This window comes from Eptatretus burgeri, chromosome 4, assembly GCF_056783735.1.
Source record: "Eptatretus burgeri isolate ZD-2024b chromosome 4, Ebu_testis_v1, whole genome shotgun sequence".
Taxonomy (NCBI): domain Eukaryota; kingdom Metazoa; phylum Chordata; class Myxini; order Myxiniformes; family Myxinidae; genus Eptatretus; species Eptatretus burgeri.
Genome location: NC_140964.1, coordinates 123,130,362 through 123,144,195, shown reverse-complemented (window position 1 = coordinate 123,144,195; position 13,834 = coordinate 123,130,362). Strand labels below are relative to the sequence as shown.

The 13,834-nt window shown below is 31.7% G+C and overlaps 3 protein-coding genes across 4 annotated transcripts in view; 2 read left to right on the top strand and 1 right to left on the bottom strand.

The window, feature by feature from the left end:
• Window positions 1–13,834, top strand: part of LOC147029018 (nectin-3-like) — a 427,027-nt gene that overhangs the window by 116,144 nt on the left and 297,049 nt on the right. The window lies entirely within an intron of this gene.
• The window catches only part of LOC147029022 (uncharacterized), a 76,119-nt gene that overhangs the window by 20,856 nt on the left and 41,429 nt on the right, over window positions 1–13,834 (top strand). The window lies entirely within an intron of this gene.
• LOC147029024 (uncharacterized) lies at window positions 10,623–13,085 on the bottom strand. The gene is made up of 3 exons (XM_085879937.1): window positions 11,958–13,085; window positions 11,666–11,860; window positions 10,623–11,568 (listed from the first exon to the last, which is right to left on the bottom strand). Exons 1-3 carry the CDS (start codon window positions 12,048–12,050, stop codon window positions 10,756–10,758), a joined length of 1,101 nt encoding a protein of 366 aa, XP_085736063.1. The 5' UTR covers window positions 12,051–13,085; the 3' UTR covers window positions 10,623–10,755.

Genomic DNA, 13,834 nt, shown 5'->3' with positions numbered 1-13,834 from the left:
ATATAAAACTTTAAAGTTTTCATTTCTTTTAATGTCTTTTTAATAAATTTTTCAACATCGGGTTTCACTATTTCAATTGATTCAGCTATTGATGATGGACCGGGTTCTCCAAATTGAAAAATCCTTATTTTTATATGCCCTTTAAATGCCTCATCAGTGTTTTTAATATAATAGTCTCCCTTTACTTTAAACTCATTTTTCTTGTGTTTTTGTGATTGAAGATGTTGATTATAACTACTCTTCAAAACATCCTTTGAACAGATATCACAATGTTTTCTTTCCAACTCAAGAGGAGATATTTGATGAAATAGATTAAATGTGTGTTTGTTGGTTCGGAGGTGTTTTCTATAATGTTTATATTCGTGATTACAAACATCGCAGTACGTTGTATTCACCATATTTATAGAATAAAACTTTGCTTAAACTAAAATTTTCTTGATGAAAATTTCGTTTAATTTATAGGTGAATCTGTGCTTAAAAACATTTTATCCTCCAACTTTTTCACTTAATAAATACAATGTTTCAAGACACAAAAGACAAGTTTCAATCAATCTCTTCATCTGTTAAAGATACTGAGAAATATGTCAAGGATGTAAAATTGAACAAAGATAAATATAACAACTATTGGATAAAAACTATTATGGTAAATAATATGAGTTCTTCAATTTCCTTCAGTGGAAGGGCTTTTAGTATACCTGGTAGAACATCAATTAAAGTATCTCTAACAAAAGTTTCTCCTCTCCTTCTAGTAATATATTCAAAACTAGAAAAAGCAATGAAACAAGAAAAAGTATCAAAGAACAAAAACCTTATGGATGAAGCTTTAGAAAGAAAAGATAAGACCATCTGTAATATGCAAGGAGAAATTTGTATTTTTTTCAACAACCCTAAAGATGTAAATCTTGATGAAATAAAGGATGTTAATATATCAGGTGAAATGACATTTCGTTCAATAGTAGTTAACGATAATTTTAAAATTACCTTTTATATAAAAAATGTTGTCGTTGAATCTGATAATGAAAAAAAGTATATCGATATCAATGGTAATATACAACTGAAAGTATAGATGAATTTCAGTTTAAGTAAAGTTTTACTTTATAAATATGCTAGACTTTCCTGATTCTCCATATGACAAATTTGAGAATTGTCCTGCGTGTGAAAGACGGGGATTAAACACAGAGTCAAAAGCCTATAAACAATGTATATTCTGTGATTATCTTCTAATTAATGATAATAAAAAATATAAAAAGGAAAATAATTCTTTTAGATTTACACCAAAAATGAATTACTTTACAAGATTGATTAGAGAAATGAATGTAAAGTATGAGGATGATAACACACCTTTCCTTACAAGGGAAGAAACTGAACGTATAAGAGAAATGTTCAAAGGATTGTTGTTGTATATTATTCATGGATGTAATTTTCAGGGAAATATCAACACAAGATATTGTATAAATAAAATAATGGATTATCTTGAAATTAAACCTGAACTTAGGATAAAATATAGAGTTTCTAAAAAAGCCAATAATAAATTAAATAACCTGTTTTTCAAATATATAAATGAATGATTTTTTACCTATTTGGGAAAATAAGATAAAATTTAACAACCATAAAAATCTCCCAAATTCATTAAGATGTCTCATAGTTGGTTCAAGTGGATGTGGAAAAACCTGCTTACTTTTAAAAATGCTCCTCACTCTCAACTTTTTAGATTATGATAATTTAATAATTTTCACAAAGTCGAGTTTTCAACCAGAGTATCAACTACTCTCACAAGGTTTTAATGCTGGTCTTCAAAAAGAAGATATAATAGGTTTATTTAAACGTCAAAAAAACCTAAATGATTATAACATTGAAGATATAATTCAATTATTTTGTGATACACAGAGATGTAAAAAGAAATCAAATCTTATAACTTGTATTCTTAGTGATAATACGGATGATATACCGTCTCCCCAAGATTTGGATAAATCAAAAAAGAACCTCGTTATCTTTGATGATTGTGTTAATGAGAGAAACCAAACGGTAATGGACAGCTACTGCACAAGAGGGAGACATTCTTCTTGTAATTGTATTTATCTTAGTCAATCGTACTTTCAACTTCCTCGTCGTTCCATCAGAAACAATGCTAATACTTTTATTTTATTCAAGTTAAATTCAATAGATATCAATAATTTTTGGAGAGATAATTGTTCTACATTATGTAGTAAAAAGAAATTTGAGGATTATATGAAGCACACGACTGAAAAATATAAATATATTGTTGTGAAACAAGATGAGATATTAAGGGATATATTTTTTGTTTTATAAACAATTACATATATAAATGACAACTATTATTATAAATCTTGTGGGTAAATCTGCTTCTGGAAAAAACTTTCATAAATCAAGGTTCTTGTGTAGTACAAATGAGAATATTGTAAATTTACTTAAAAACACCCCGTGATACGCATTGTATCAACAACAACTAGAGCAATAAGACCTGGAGAAGTAAAAGGTGAAGATTATCACTATATTTCAGTGGAGGAACATATGCGATTGAGGAATGAAGGACAAATATTTGAGGAGGTTTCTCTTGGTACAACAAAATATTCACATTGTAAGAGTGAGTTAAAGAAACTAAAATCTGGTGGTGTTGGGATATTAGAAACTAATCCAGAAGGAACGAGACAAATTATTAAATATCTGAGCGGAGTGAAGATTTTATCATTCGGTTTTGATGTTGATGAAGAAACTCAACACAAACGTATGAAAAGCAGAGATGCAAGGATTAGTGAAGAAGAAATTACAACTCGCATTAATGTTAATAAAGAATTTGATGAAATATTTAAAGAAAAGGATTTATTTGAACACATCTACTTGAATGATGAAGAAAAGGAAAATTTCCCTGTTGATCTTTACAATTCATTAAATGATATTTTACAATAAATAAATGGATACAAAAGAAAGAGCAAGAAGATTTAAGGAACATCAAGAGTTGGTTTCAAAAGTTGTAAAACAACAGGAAGACATAAAGAAGAAACGCAGACAGAAACTAACGGGCGAAGAAGCATTTGAAAAAAACAAGAGAAATTTTTTAAACCACTTTTAAAAACTTCCCAAGAAAAAATGAAAGATGTTTCCACAGTTCCCACAGTAGAATATACTCCTAGAAAGCTTCAAATGTTAAAAGATTTCAGTCAAATGACGGAGGAAGAATTTAGAGCATTTAGGAGAATTAGAATATGATGATGAAGGTTTATTTCAACAACTGGAAGAGATTAATCAACCCCCTGATTATATTGTGAATGCTGTTCAAAACAATGAATATTCAGCGGATTCAAAAACCAAAGCAGGACTCATTCCAACAGAACAACCAGCAATATTTCATCTTGTTCAAGAAAAGGTATTGATATTTAACGATGAATTAAGGTTCTTAAGTTCTGCTCAACCCCCTGTTAAACTAACTCCGAGATTAATGTTTCTTCTCACAAAAGATGGAAGACAAGGTTCAACTGTGAGGGATGAATCAAAGTATATTGATAAACCATTGGATATGGAAAATAATGATGATAGAGTATATATTGATTTGCTGAGCACTCTAAATTATAAGGTTATTCTTTCTGGTAAAAGTAGGAAGAATGAGAAGGAGAAACACATTATTCAGGCTTTAAGTATCCTTGGTTCAAGTATTAGTTTTCTTCCAAATGACCCATCGCAATTAGTTAATAGACTGTTATTGTTGTTCGGCAGTAAGAAGGCTGGAAATAATTGTTTTAATGAAGCATCAGCCATTTTAGACCAGTTGATGAACATGAAAATAATTAATAAATCTCAATATAAAGACATTTTATCTCATATTAAATAAGATGAGAAGCACAATCCTGAGTTTTAATTTCACAACAAGCGACCACACATCTTCATTCCCATACCCACTACAACTTGACACAACAAAAGAATATGAGGCATCTTTATTGTCCATGGAGACTTATAATACCTTATTTAATATAACCGAGAAAAATGACAAGTTTAGTTATAATCCGGGAAGTGGATACAAAACGATAACAGTCTCACCGGAGCATACGAGATTTCTCAAATATCTTCCGAAATTGCTCGTCTTATGAAAGAACAGGGTGATGAACCAAAAAATATTGTTATAAACATTCAAAAACATACTTCAAAATCAACGATTAAAGTTAAAAATAACTACAAGGTTGATTTCACAATTGATAATTGATTTAGAGAGTTATTAGGTTTCTCCTCAAAAAGATTGAAACTAATGGGACGTTTTACAGTGATAATGTCATTCAAATATCCTCAGGAATAAATTCGGTGTTAATTCACTGTGATTTGATTGATGGTGCTTATAATGATGGATTAAAAACAAATACAATATTTTCATTCAGCGCATACTCAACCCCAATTGGTTATAAATTCAATATGGAGCCTAAAAATTTGGTTTATCTACCTGTGTCAGGAAAAACCATACACAGAGTAAATTTTAGGATAACCGACCAAGATAATCGTGTGATTTCTTTTAATGGAGAAGTTATATCCATCAGAATTCACCTACGTGAAGTTTTTCAATAAATAAATACGATGGTTATTGTGAGGAAGCACGAGTTGGGAAAATATAAAATAATTACAGGGGATGGGATGTTCCTTTCCCCGTACTACAAGGGTGAAGGTATGTATCTTGGTAGAGGATACTATAAACCTAAGAGACAAAGGGGTGTCGGACATCAATTTAGAGGAGATGGGATAATTGATACTCTCATGGGTATTGGTTCAACTATTCTTAAACATAAAGACCTAATTGGTTCAACTGCTTCTGCTGTGGGAAATGTAGCAGGTGCTGTAAAGAGTATAAAAGATGCTCAGAAAGAATCTCATAAATTACAAGCAATAAAAGAAATTAAGAAAGGTAAAACTCAGTTGTCCCCCAAGAACGACAGAAAATAATTCAAATACTTGGATCAGGGTTTCAAAAGTTTTAACATCTTTTTTCCTAAATAAATACAAGTATGGAAGCAATTGATAGTATCTATGATTTGGATGATACTATTATTATCTCAAACTCCACTAAAAAAGAAGATTACTTCAAGGTAAATGCAATAACTGGAACAGACTGGAATACAAATGGTACAAAAAGTTTTGAAATAAATAATCAACAAACCTATTTGAATCTCTCCGAAAGTTTCTTGTTGTGTAAATTTAAATTCACTAAGGCTGGGAATAACACAAACGCTACACTTGTAAATGATTTCTTCTGGAAAATGTTTGATAGTGTGCGATTGTATATTGGAACACAAGAAGTTGAAGCGGTTGATTATGTCTCTGCTGTATCTGAAATGATGAAATTTACACTCTATACATTCAGTGATAGAATGGGAAAGGGGTCTGTCGAAGGTTTTATTCCTGATATGTCAACGGGAACAAACACAGACCCTGGATATATTCAAAGGAAAGGAATGTATAATGATGATACAAAAGCAGAAAATAGTTTTACTGTGGCAGTTCCTCTTAAAGGTATATTTGGATTTTGTGATTATGATAAAGTTCTGTATGGTCTTAAAATTAGATTTCAACTACAAAGGAATGATAATGAAAATAGATTGCTTTTTGGTGTTGGTAATGCTTTTGGTGATCAGAATAAATTTGTAATTGAGGAGATGAGTTGGTATATCAGTGAATATACTCCTAATCTTAAAACAGAAGAGATGTTGAATCGAAGACTTAACTCAAAGAAACCACTCAGTGTATCATACCTCAAAAGAAGATGTCAACACGTTAAACTCAATCAAACTACTTACACGTGGAATTTGGGTGTTCTGGAAGGAAAGCCACGATATCTGTGGATGATTTTTAAAAAGCCAGATGGTGATACTGCGACTGATAAGAATAATGCATTGAGTGATAATGCTAAGGTGAAACAACTTCGCGTTTCTCTAGATGGAACATTTTATCCACGAGATAGATTGGAAATTAATTGGGAAAAAAATGATTTTGCTGAAGCATACAAGTCTTACCAAAAGGTGTGTGAAAGTAATGGAAATAAAGAACCTATTTTGGATATGACAGCATTTAAAAGTTTGTATACAATCTATACGTTTGACCTGAGCGCTCAAAAAGAAACTATAAAGTCTAATCGAGTGGATACTTCCCTATACATTGAAAGAGGAGAGAGTGAAGAAGTTGATACATATTGTTTGCTTTTGGAAGAAACAGAATTGCAGATTAATACAGATAATGGTGTGATGATTAGTCTCACATAATTTTTTGTTAAATAAATGAGTGGCAAAGTACCAACTGGGGTATATGTTAATCAAATCAATCTTCATAAACTATCATCTTGTGTTCAAAATCAAAAGCCTTGTACGATTAACGTTAATACAATTCAGAGAAAAGGAGCAGTAAGAATTGATGTTTTGCTCACAAGAGAACAGGTTAAAATCTTGAATGACACTGGCTCACTTAAAATTAAAATGACAAAACCAATGTTGAAAAAATATTCAATAAGAGAGACGAGTGGAGGATTTCTCCCATTTCTAATTCCTTTATTTGCTGGTTTAAGTGCGGTTGGAGCATTGACGGGTGGTATTTCAACAGCGGTCAAAACTGCCAACGAAAGGAAGGCTCAACTCCAGGCTCAAAAAGAATTGGAAAGACATAACAAAGAGTTGGAGAAACAAATTAGTGGAAGTGGTGTAATTGTAGATTTTGCTGAAAAACTTGAAGGTCTGCCTGATAAAGCGAGATTGTTAGTTGGAGATATGCTTTCTTCTATAGCACAAGCAGGTGTAAAATTAACGAAAAGAGGTAATGGATTATATCTTTCTAATAAATAAATGAGCATTGATGAGTGGTTGAAAGAATTTGGAAAGAATACAACATCAAATTTACAACTTGCTAAATATTGTAAGAAATTAAAAATTCATAATGTGGTTATTTGTATGAGAGATGAATTAACAAATGTGTCGAAACATACAAAGAATATTATTATGAACTTAGAAGATAATGATGGGAACGGTTCTCATTGGGTTTGTATTTTTAATAGTCAAGACAAATATTATTTTGATAGTTTTGGTCTTCCACCACCTGTTGAAGTCATAAAATTCTTACAGAATGGTGTTTATCAAACATTTCAAGTCCAAGAATTAAATTCCAAGTGTTGTGGTCAATTATGTCTATATGTGTTATTTCAACTCAACAAAAATAAAAAATTTTATGATATTATTTTTAATCTAATATAAATGACTTATGTTGGTAAAGATGGTTCTATCTTTGGTGTATCTCAAGAACTGGATATTGATTTATCAAATTATTATACAAAGGCACAGGCTGAACGATATAAATATAATATAAACAAAAATATTAACATGAAAAATGCTTATAAATTAAAAAATTATCCAAGCCCGACTGACGCGAATGACTTGGTGAGATTAAGCGATTTATCACAATATATATACTTAAATAAAACGGCTGTGTATTCTAAAGATACAGAAGTGTTGATATTATCTCCAGGTCATACAGAATTCACAGTTCGAATTAAAATAAATTTTTATAAAGAAGGGCGTATCGTTTGTATGAGAATAGAACAATGGGGGTATGATATGAATGATTGAGGGTATAATTGGTCATTTAAAATTAACCTCGAAGACCTGGAACAATTAAATCAGTCTCGTAAGGAAGAATATTATCCACTTGGTATCGAGAATGAGTTTTGTGGAGCCACGATTAGTAAACAACAAATAAAAGAATTTAATAAGGGTAAATATAATAATGGTTTTGCCCTTGTTTATCTCATGAAAACAGAAAAAACAGGATTATATATAATAAGTAAGGAAATACAAAATGATTTAACTATGGGAAGATGGGGAGGTGTTTCGTGCCATAATATTATTCTAACATATATTTCTAATACATAAATGACAGCAAGAAGGCTTCAAGAAAATTATCATTTCTGTGTTCAAGCATACCTTCAAGAAAAGGGTATTCGGTATTTTAATAAATATGTTCTACAACATAAGAATGAGGTATTTTCAATAAAAGATTGGCATTATGCTGATGTTGATAAACCGACAACTTTAGATTTAATTAGAATGTTAAATAATGAAAAAATTATAAGGTTAAGAAAAGGTAAGGCTCTTTTAGAAATTCAAAAGAAATTTTATTGGTTTCCTGTTGTAAAAAATTATTTTGGATACAGGAATAACAAGAAAACCTGATGAATATATGTATAATATTCTATGGGGTGTAAACGATTCAAGTATAGTAAGGGATGAGGAAGGAGTTGAAGAAGAGAGGGAAGAGGAGGAAAAGGAGAAGGAGGAGAGAGAGAAGGAGGAAAGAGAGAATAGAGAGAGGGAGAATAGAGAGAGGGAGGAAAGAGAGAAGAGAGAGAAGGAGGAAAAGGAGAAGAGAGAGAAGGAGGAAAGAGAGAATAGAGAGAGGGAGGAAAGAGAGAAGAGAGAGAGGGAGGAAAGAGAGAGAATGAATAAATATCAAAATATGGAAACCAGTGAGATTCAAAAAAGAATAGAGGTATTAAAGAAAATAACTCAACCCACCAGGAAGGAATACAAAGAATTAACAAGTCTATTTGCAATACTTTCAACAAAACTATTAGCATCGTCAAGCTATTCATTTTAATTCAAGTTTTTTCTTAAATAAATGGAGGAGAGAGTGAAGGCATTTCTAAGGATTCTTTATGTTTTAAAAATTAAGATTCAAATGTGCATGTTGGAAACTAAAAAGGTTTTTGCACTCTGCAGGAATGTTTCTCATAAATAAATGAGTTATTGTCTCAAATGTAAAAAGAAAACTAATACTAAAAATATTTCATATATTAAAAGTAAAAATAACAGGGTTATACAAAAAGGTATATGTTCGGTGTGTGGTGCAACAAAAAATCAATTTATCTCCAAACACAAACTCGGAGGAGATATACAAAAGTTTTTATCAGGAAGTAAATTTACAACTACTGGAATACCAGGGGAATTACATCTTCCAGGGTATTCTTTCTGTGGTCCAGGCACAAACTTAGATAAAAGATTAGATGAGGCAGACAATCCTAAATCCTGGAGTAAACCAATCAATAGAGTTGATGAAGTGTGCATGAGACACGATATTGATTATGGGAATACCACAACGTTGGAAGAAAAGCATGAAGCCGATAGAGAAATGTTGTATAATTTGTCTCTGATACAAAATCCAACCTTGAGAGAAAAAGTTGATAGGTTCATCGTGAAGAAGATGATTAGTGCTAAATTGAAACTTGGACTTGGAAATTCAAAAACTTATAGGCTCTAATGATGCCATTAAGACTGAAGAGCAATTAGCTGATGAATTACATAAACCAATATTCACAAAGTTTCAGAGAAGGAAAGTTTATTCCAAGGAAGTTGATTATATCTGGTCTGCTGATTTGATTGAACTCAATAATGATAAGGGGTACAAGTATGCTTTAACCGTTATTGATTTGAGGAGTAGATATGCGTGGGTTGTCCCTTTAAAAACAAAACAGGTAATACTCTTATGTTAGCTTTTCAACAGATATTTAATAAAAGTAAGAGAAAACCTAAGAAATTGTGGACTGATGAGGGTAGAGAGTTTTATAACAAGACATTTATGAATTTTCTAAAAAATAACAGTATTACATTATACAGTACCTTTAATGAAGGGAAGGCAGTTGTTGTTGAACGTTTTAATCGTACCTTAAAAGAGAGACTATATAAAAAATTCACACAACTCGGTTCACAACAATGGTTATCTTTTATTCAGGATATTGTGGATAAGTATAATGACACGATTCACACGTCAACGAATATGAAGCCATCAGAAACATTTACAAAATTAAAATATGAAAAAGAGATTAATGTCAGAAAACCTAAGTTCAAAGTTGGTGATATCGTAAGAATATATAGGTGGAAATCTCATTTTGAAAAGGGTTTTACTGAACGATGGACGAAAGAACTTTTTAAAATTGTTGATGTAATAGATACAGTTCCTTGGACTTATAAAATATATGATTTGGAAGGGGAAGAGATTTTAGGTTCATTTTATTCACAGGAATTACAAAAGACAAAACTAAGCAGATAATACACCTTTGTGGACACTAGAGGGACAAGTCCGAGGTGTATTACAGTATATAATGTGTGTCAAGGGGGACGTTCTTAGATCTGTGAACCCCAAACACAGAATCCTCAACTGAATAGTCAAGGTTTAACTTTTGTTTGTGTGTGTGTGTGTGTGTGTGTAATGGGAGCAATAGGTTGGCGCTTCACTCCCTCCTACTATACACCGTTGTGGACACTCGAGGGCCAAGTCCGAGGTGTATAACAGTATATAATGTGTGTCAAGGGGGACGTTCTTAGATCTGTGAACCCCAAACACAGAATCCTCAACTGAATAGTCAAGGCTTAACTTTTGTTTGTTGATGTGTATGTGTGTGTGTGTCCCAACCCTCACATTCAAAATCTCAACCCCAACCCTCACATTCAAAATCTCAACCCCAACTCAATCCTCACCCAACACAGTCTTTTTCAAAATGAGATTTCCACATATATATATATATATATATATATATATATATATATATATATATATATATATTTATTTATATTTATTTTTTTTTCTTTTTTTTTTTTTTTCTCTTCTTCCAATTCTGTCTTTTAAGGCTTTCAGGTTTGATGACGTAGAAAGGGGGAGTAAGCCTGCACTTTCTTCCCAGAACTTTCTTGATCTTGCTCCCATCAAGCACCATCCGACAAAGAACTACATCGATAGGTTTAGATCCCAAAGAGTGATAGCAACTCCAAAAGTCTCCAAAATATAAATAAATAATAATAATAATAATAATAATAAATAAATAAATAAAAGCCCCCAAAAAAGTTTCAAGTGTCCAACATAAACCCAACTTTCCAAGTCTTCAAGGTATAACCACATTCCCGTTGAGTTTCCAAGATATGTATCACATTGTGAGTTATCAATCCAGAACCCACATTTCAAGTATTCAAAGTAAAACCAACTTACAAAGTCTCTTAAGGATAACTCATTTACTGATTTTTTCAAAATTTGTGAGTCTCCAAGGTAGGACCCATATTTAGAACCATCTTGGCAGAACCCTTTTCCTGAGTCTCCAAGGTAGTTATTTAAACCATCAAGGCAGAACTCATTTACTGATTTTTTCAAAATTTGTGAGTCTCCAAGGAAGGCCCCATATTTAGAACCATCTTGGCAGAACCCTTTTCCTGAGTCTCCAAGGTAGTTATTTAAACCATCAAGGCAGAACTCATTTCTTGATTTTTTCAAAATTTGTGAGTCTCCAAGGTAAAACTTGTATTCTGGCTCATCAAGGTATAACTTGTTCAGTGGGTATTGTCTTGATAACTCACAATGAGTACTATTGCTGTAAAACTCTTTTTCAGGATTTTGCTGGTCTCCAAGGTATAACTCTTTGGTTGGGTCATCAAGGACGAACTCGTTCTGTGGGTCTTGGTCGCTCATAAGGTCTTCAACCAAGCCAACAATTTCGCCCCAAGTTGTAGCAAAAGCAGTATTTTCATTTCGTATTTCAGACACAATTTCCTGTGAGAGAAAATAATAATGTATTAATTAAGTTATTTAATTATTAAATGAGTATGCTTCAATCAAAGTTTGAAAATAGGAAAATAAAAAATCTTACCTCAATAGATAAGAGGTTTGAATCCAGTTCATCAACTTGAAGGTTTAGTTCCATACAAGACAGAGAGTTCCAAGGAACACCAAAGTCATCCCACTCAAGGTCTTGGTCACTCATAAGGTCTTCAACCAAGCCAACAATTTCCCCCCAAGTTGTAGCAAAAGCAGTATTTTCATTTTGTATTTCAGACACAATTTCCTGTGAGAGAAAATAATAATGTATTAATTAAGTTATTTAATTATTAAATGAGTATGCTTCAATCAAAGTTTGAAAATAGGAAAATAAAAAATCTTACCTCAATAGATAAGAGGTTTGAATCCAGTTCATCAACTTGAAGGTTTAGTTCCATAGAAGACAGAGAGTTTGAGACAAGCACACAGAACACCATTGCCAGCAAAAACAAATGTTTAAAATGGAGCCTGGGTTTGAAGCTTTTATAGAGAAAGACTGGTGGGTGTGGTTTCCTTTGGAAATTCCCTGGGCAAGCCTAGGCAAGCCTTCATTGGGAAATTTTTCAAAACCATAACATCCTGTAATTTTCTAGTGATTTCTTTGTGAGTCAGAGATGAACTGGAAATGATGTAAGAGTGGGCGGGGCTTAGCAAAAGTAGGCGGAGCTTAGGAAAAGTGGGCGTGGCTTAAAAAAATACCTTATGAAAAGTGGGCGGAGCTTAGCAAAAGTGGGCGGGGCTTAGGAAAAGTGGGCGTGGCTTAGAAAAAATACCTCATGAAAAGTGGGCGGAGCTTAGCAAAAGTGGGCGGGGCTTAGGAAAAGTGGGCGTGGCTTAGAAAAAATACCTTATGAAAAGTGGGCGGAGCTTAGCAAAAGTGGGCGGGGCTTAGGAAAAGTGGGCGTGGCTTAGAAAAAATACCTTATGAAAAGTGGGCGGAGCTTAGCAAAAGTGGGCGGGGCTTAGCAAAAGTGGGCGGGGCTTAAAGAAAAGTGGGCGGGGCTTATTGAATACCTTGTGGAAAGTGGGCGGGGCTTAACAAAAGTGGGCGGGGCTTAAAGAAAAGTGGGCGGGGCTTAACAAAAAATAACCTGTGGCTCAGGAGGTGGTCAAACAAGAGCATTAAGAGAAGTTTATCATTTCGTAATGGCACAAATGGGGTATCTTAAAAAATATAAAGATTCAAATGTTTTGTTTGTCAATATTTTAGATGGGGATTATTGTGCAAAGAAAATTAAACTATTGAAGGAATTTGAGAATGAACAAATCTTTATAGGTTCAATGAGTGAGCTGTTCAACCCCCAGGTGTTCAATTCAATGAGGTTCAACCTCCAGGTTAAAAGGGGAGACAAATAAATATACCTTGGGATAAAAAGGGGATTTATTTTTAGGGAAAAAAATTATGAATCGCTGAAAATCCCCCATTCATTTACATGGGGAAAAGTGAGCCAGAATCAGTATTCTTACCCTACTATTGTAGTTTTGTCCTGAATCACGAGCTGTTTATCATCCACACAATATAACGGCACAACCCAATAATTATTGTCCCCGAAATATAATTTTGAAGTGACAATGTCATTTTCATCGATGGATATGGAGATATATATATATATATATATATATATATATATATATATATATATATATATATATATATATATATATATATATATATATATATATATATATATATATATATGTATGAATGTATATATATGTGTGTGTTTTTATGTTTATATATGTATGTGGATGTATATATATATATATATATATATATATATATATATATATATATATATATATATATATATATATATATATATATATATATATATATATTTAGAAATTTGTATATGTATGCATGTGGTTGTGTATATACTGTGTATATATATATATATATATATATATATATATATATATATATATATATATATATATATATATATATATATATATATATATATATATATATATATATATATATATATATATATATACACGGCAAAATCCCGTTTTTGCGGTGAAAATGGCCTTAAAATGCTTGTTGTTGTTATTGTATGTGTATAGAAATATATATATATATATATATATATATATATATATATATATATATATATATATATATATATATATATATATATATATATATATATATATATATATATATATAAGTAGGGAAAGAATACTGGTTCTGGCTCACTTTTCCCCATGTAAATGAATG

Bases quoted from the DNA above. Each gene is read 5' to 3' on its own strand.
- LOC147029024 (XM_085879937.1), bottom strand. From the start codon at position 12,050: ATGGTGTTCTGTGTGCTTGTCTCAAACTCTCTGTCTTCTATGGAACTA. The intron at 11,861-11,957 runs GTAAGATTTTTT...TTTCTCTCACAG, and splicing joins CAAACCTCTTATCTATTGAG to GAAATTGTGTCTGAAATACA. The intron at 11,569-11,665 runs GTAAGATTTTTT...TTTCTCTCACAG, and splicing joins CAAACCTCTTATCTATTGAG to GAAATTGTGTCTGAAATACG.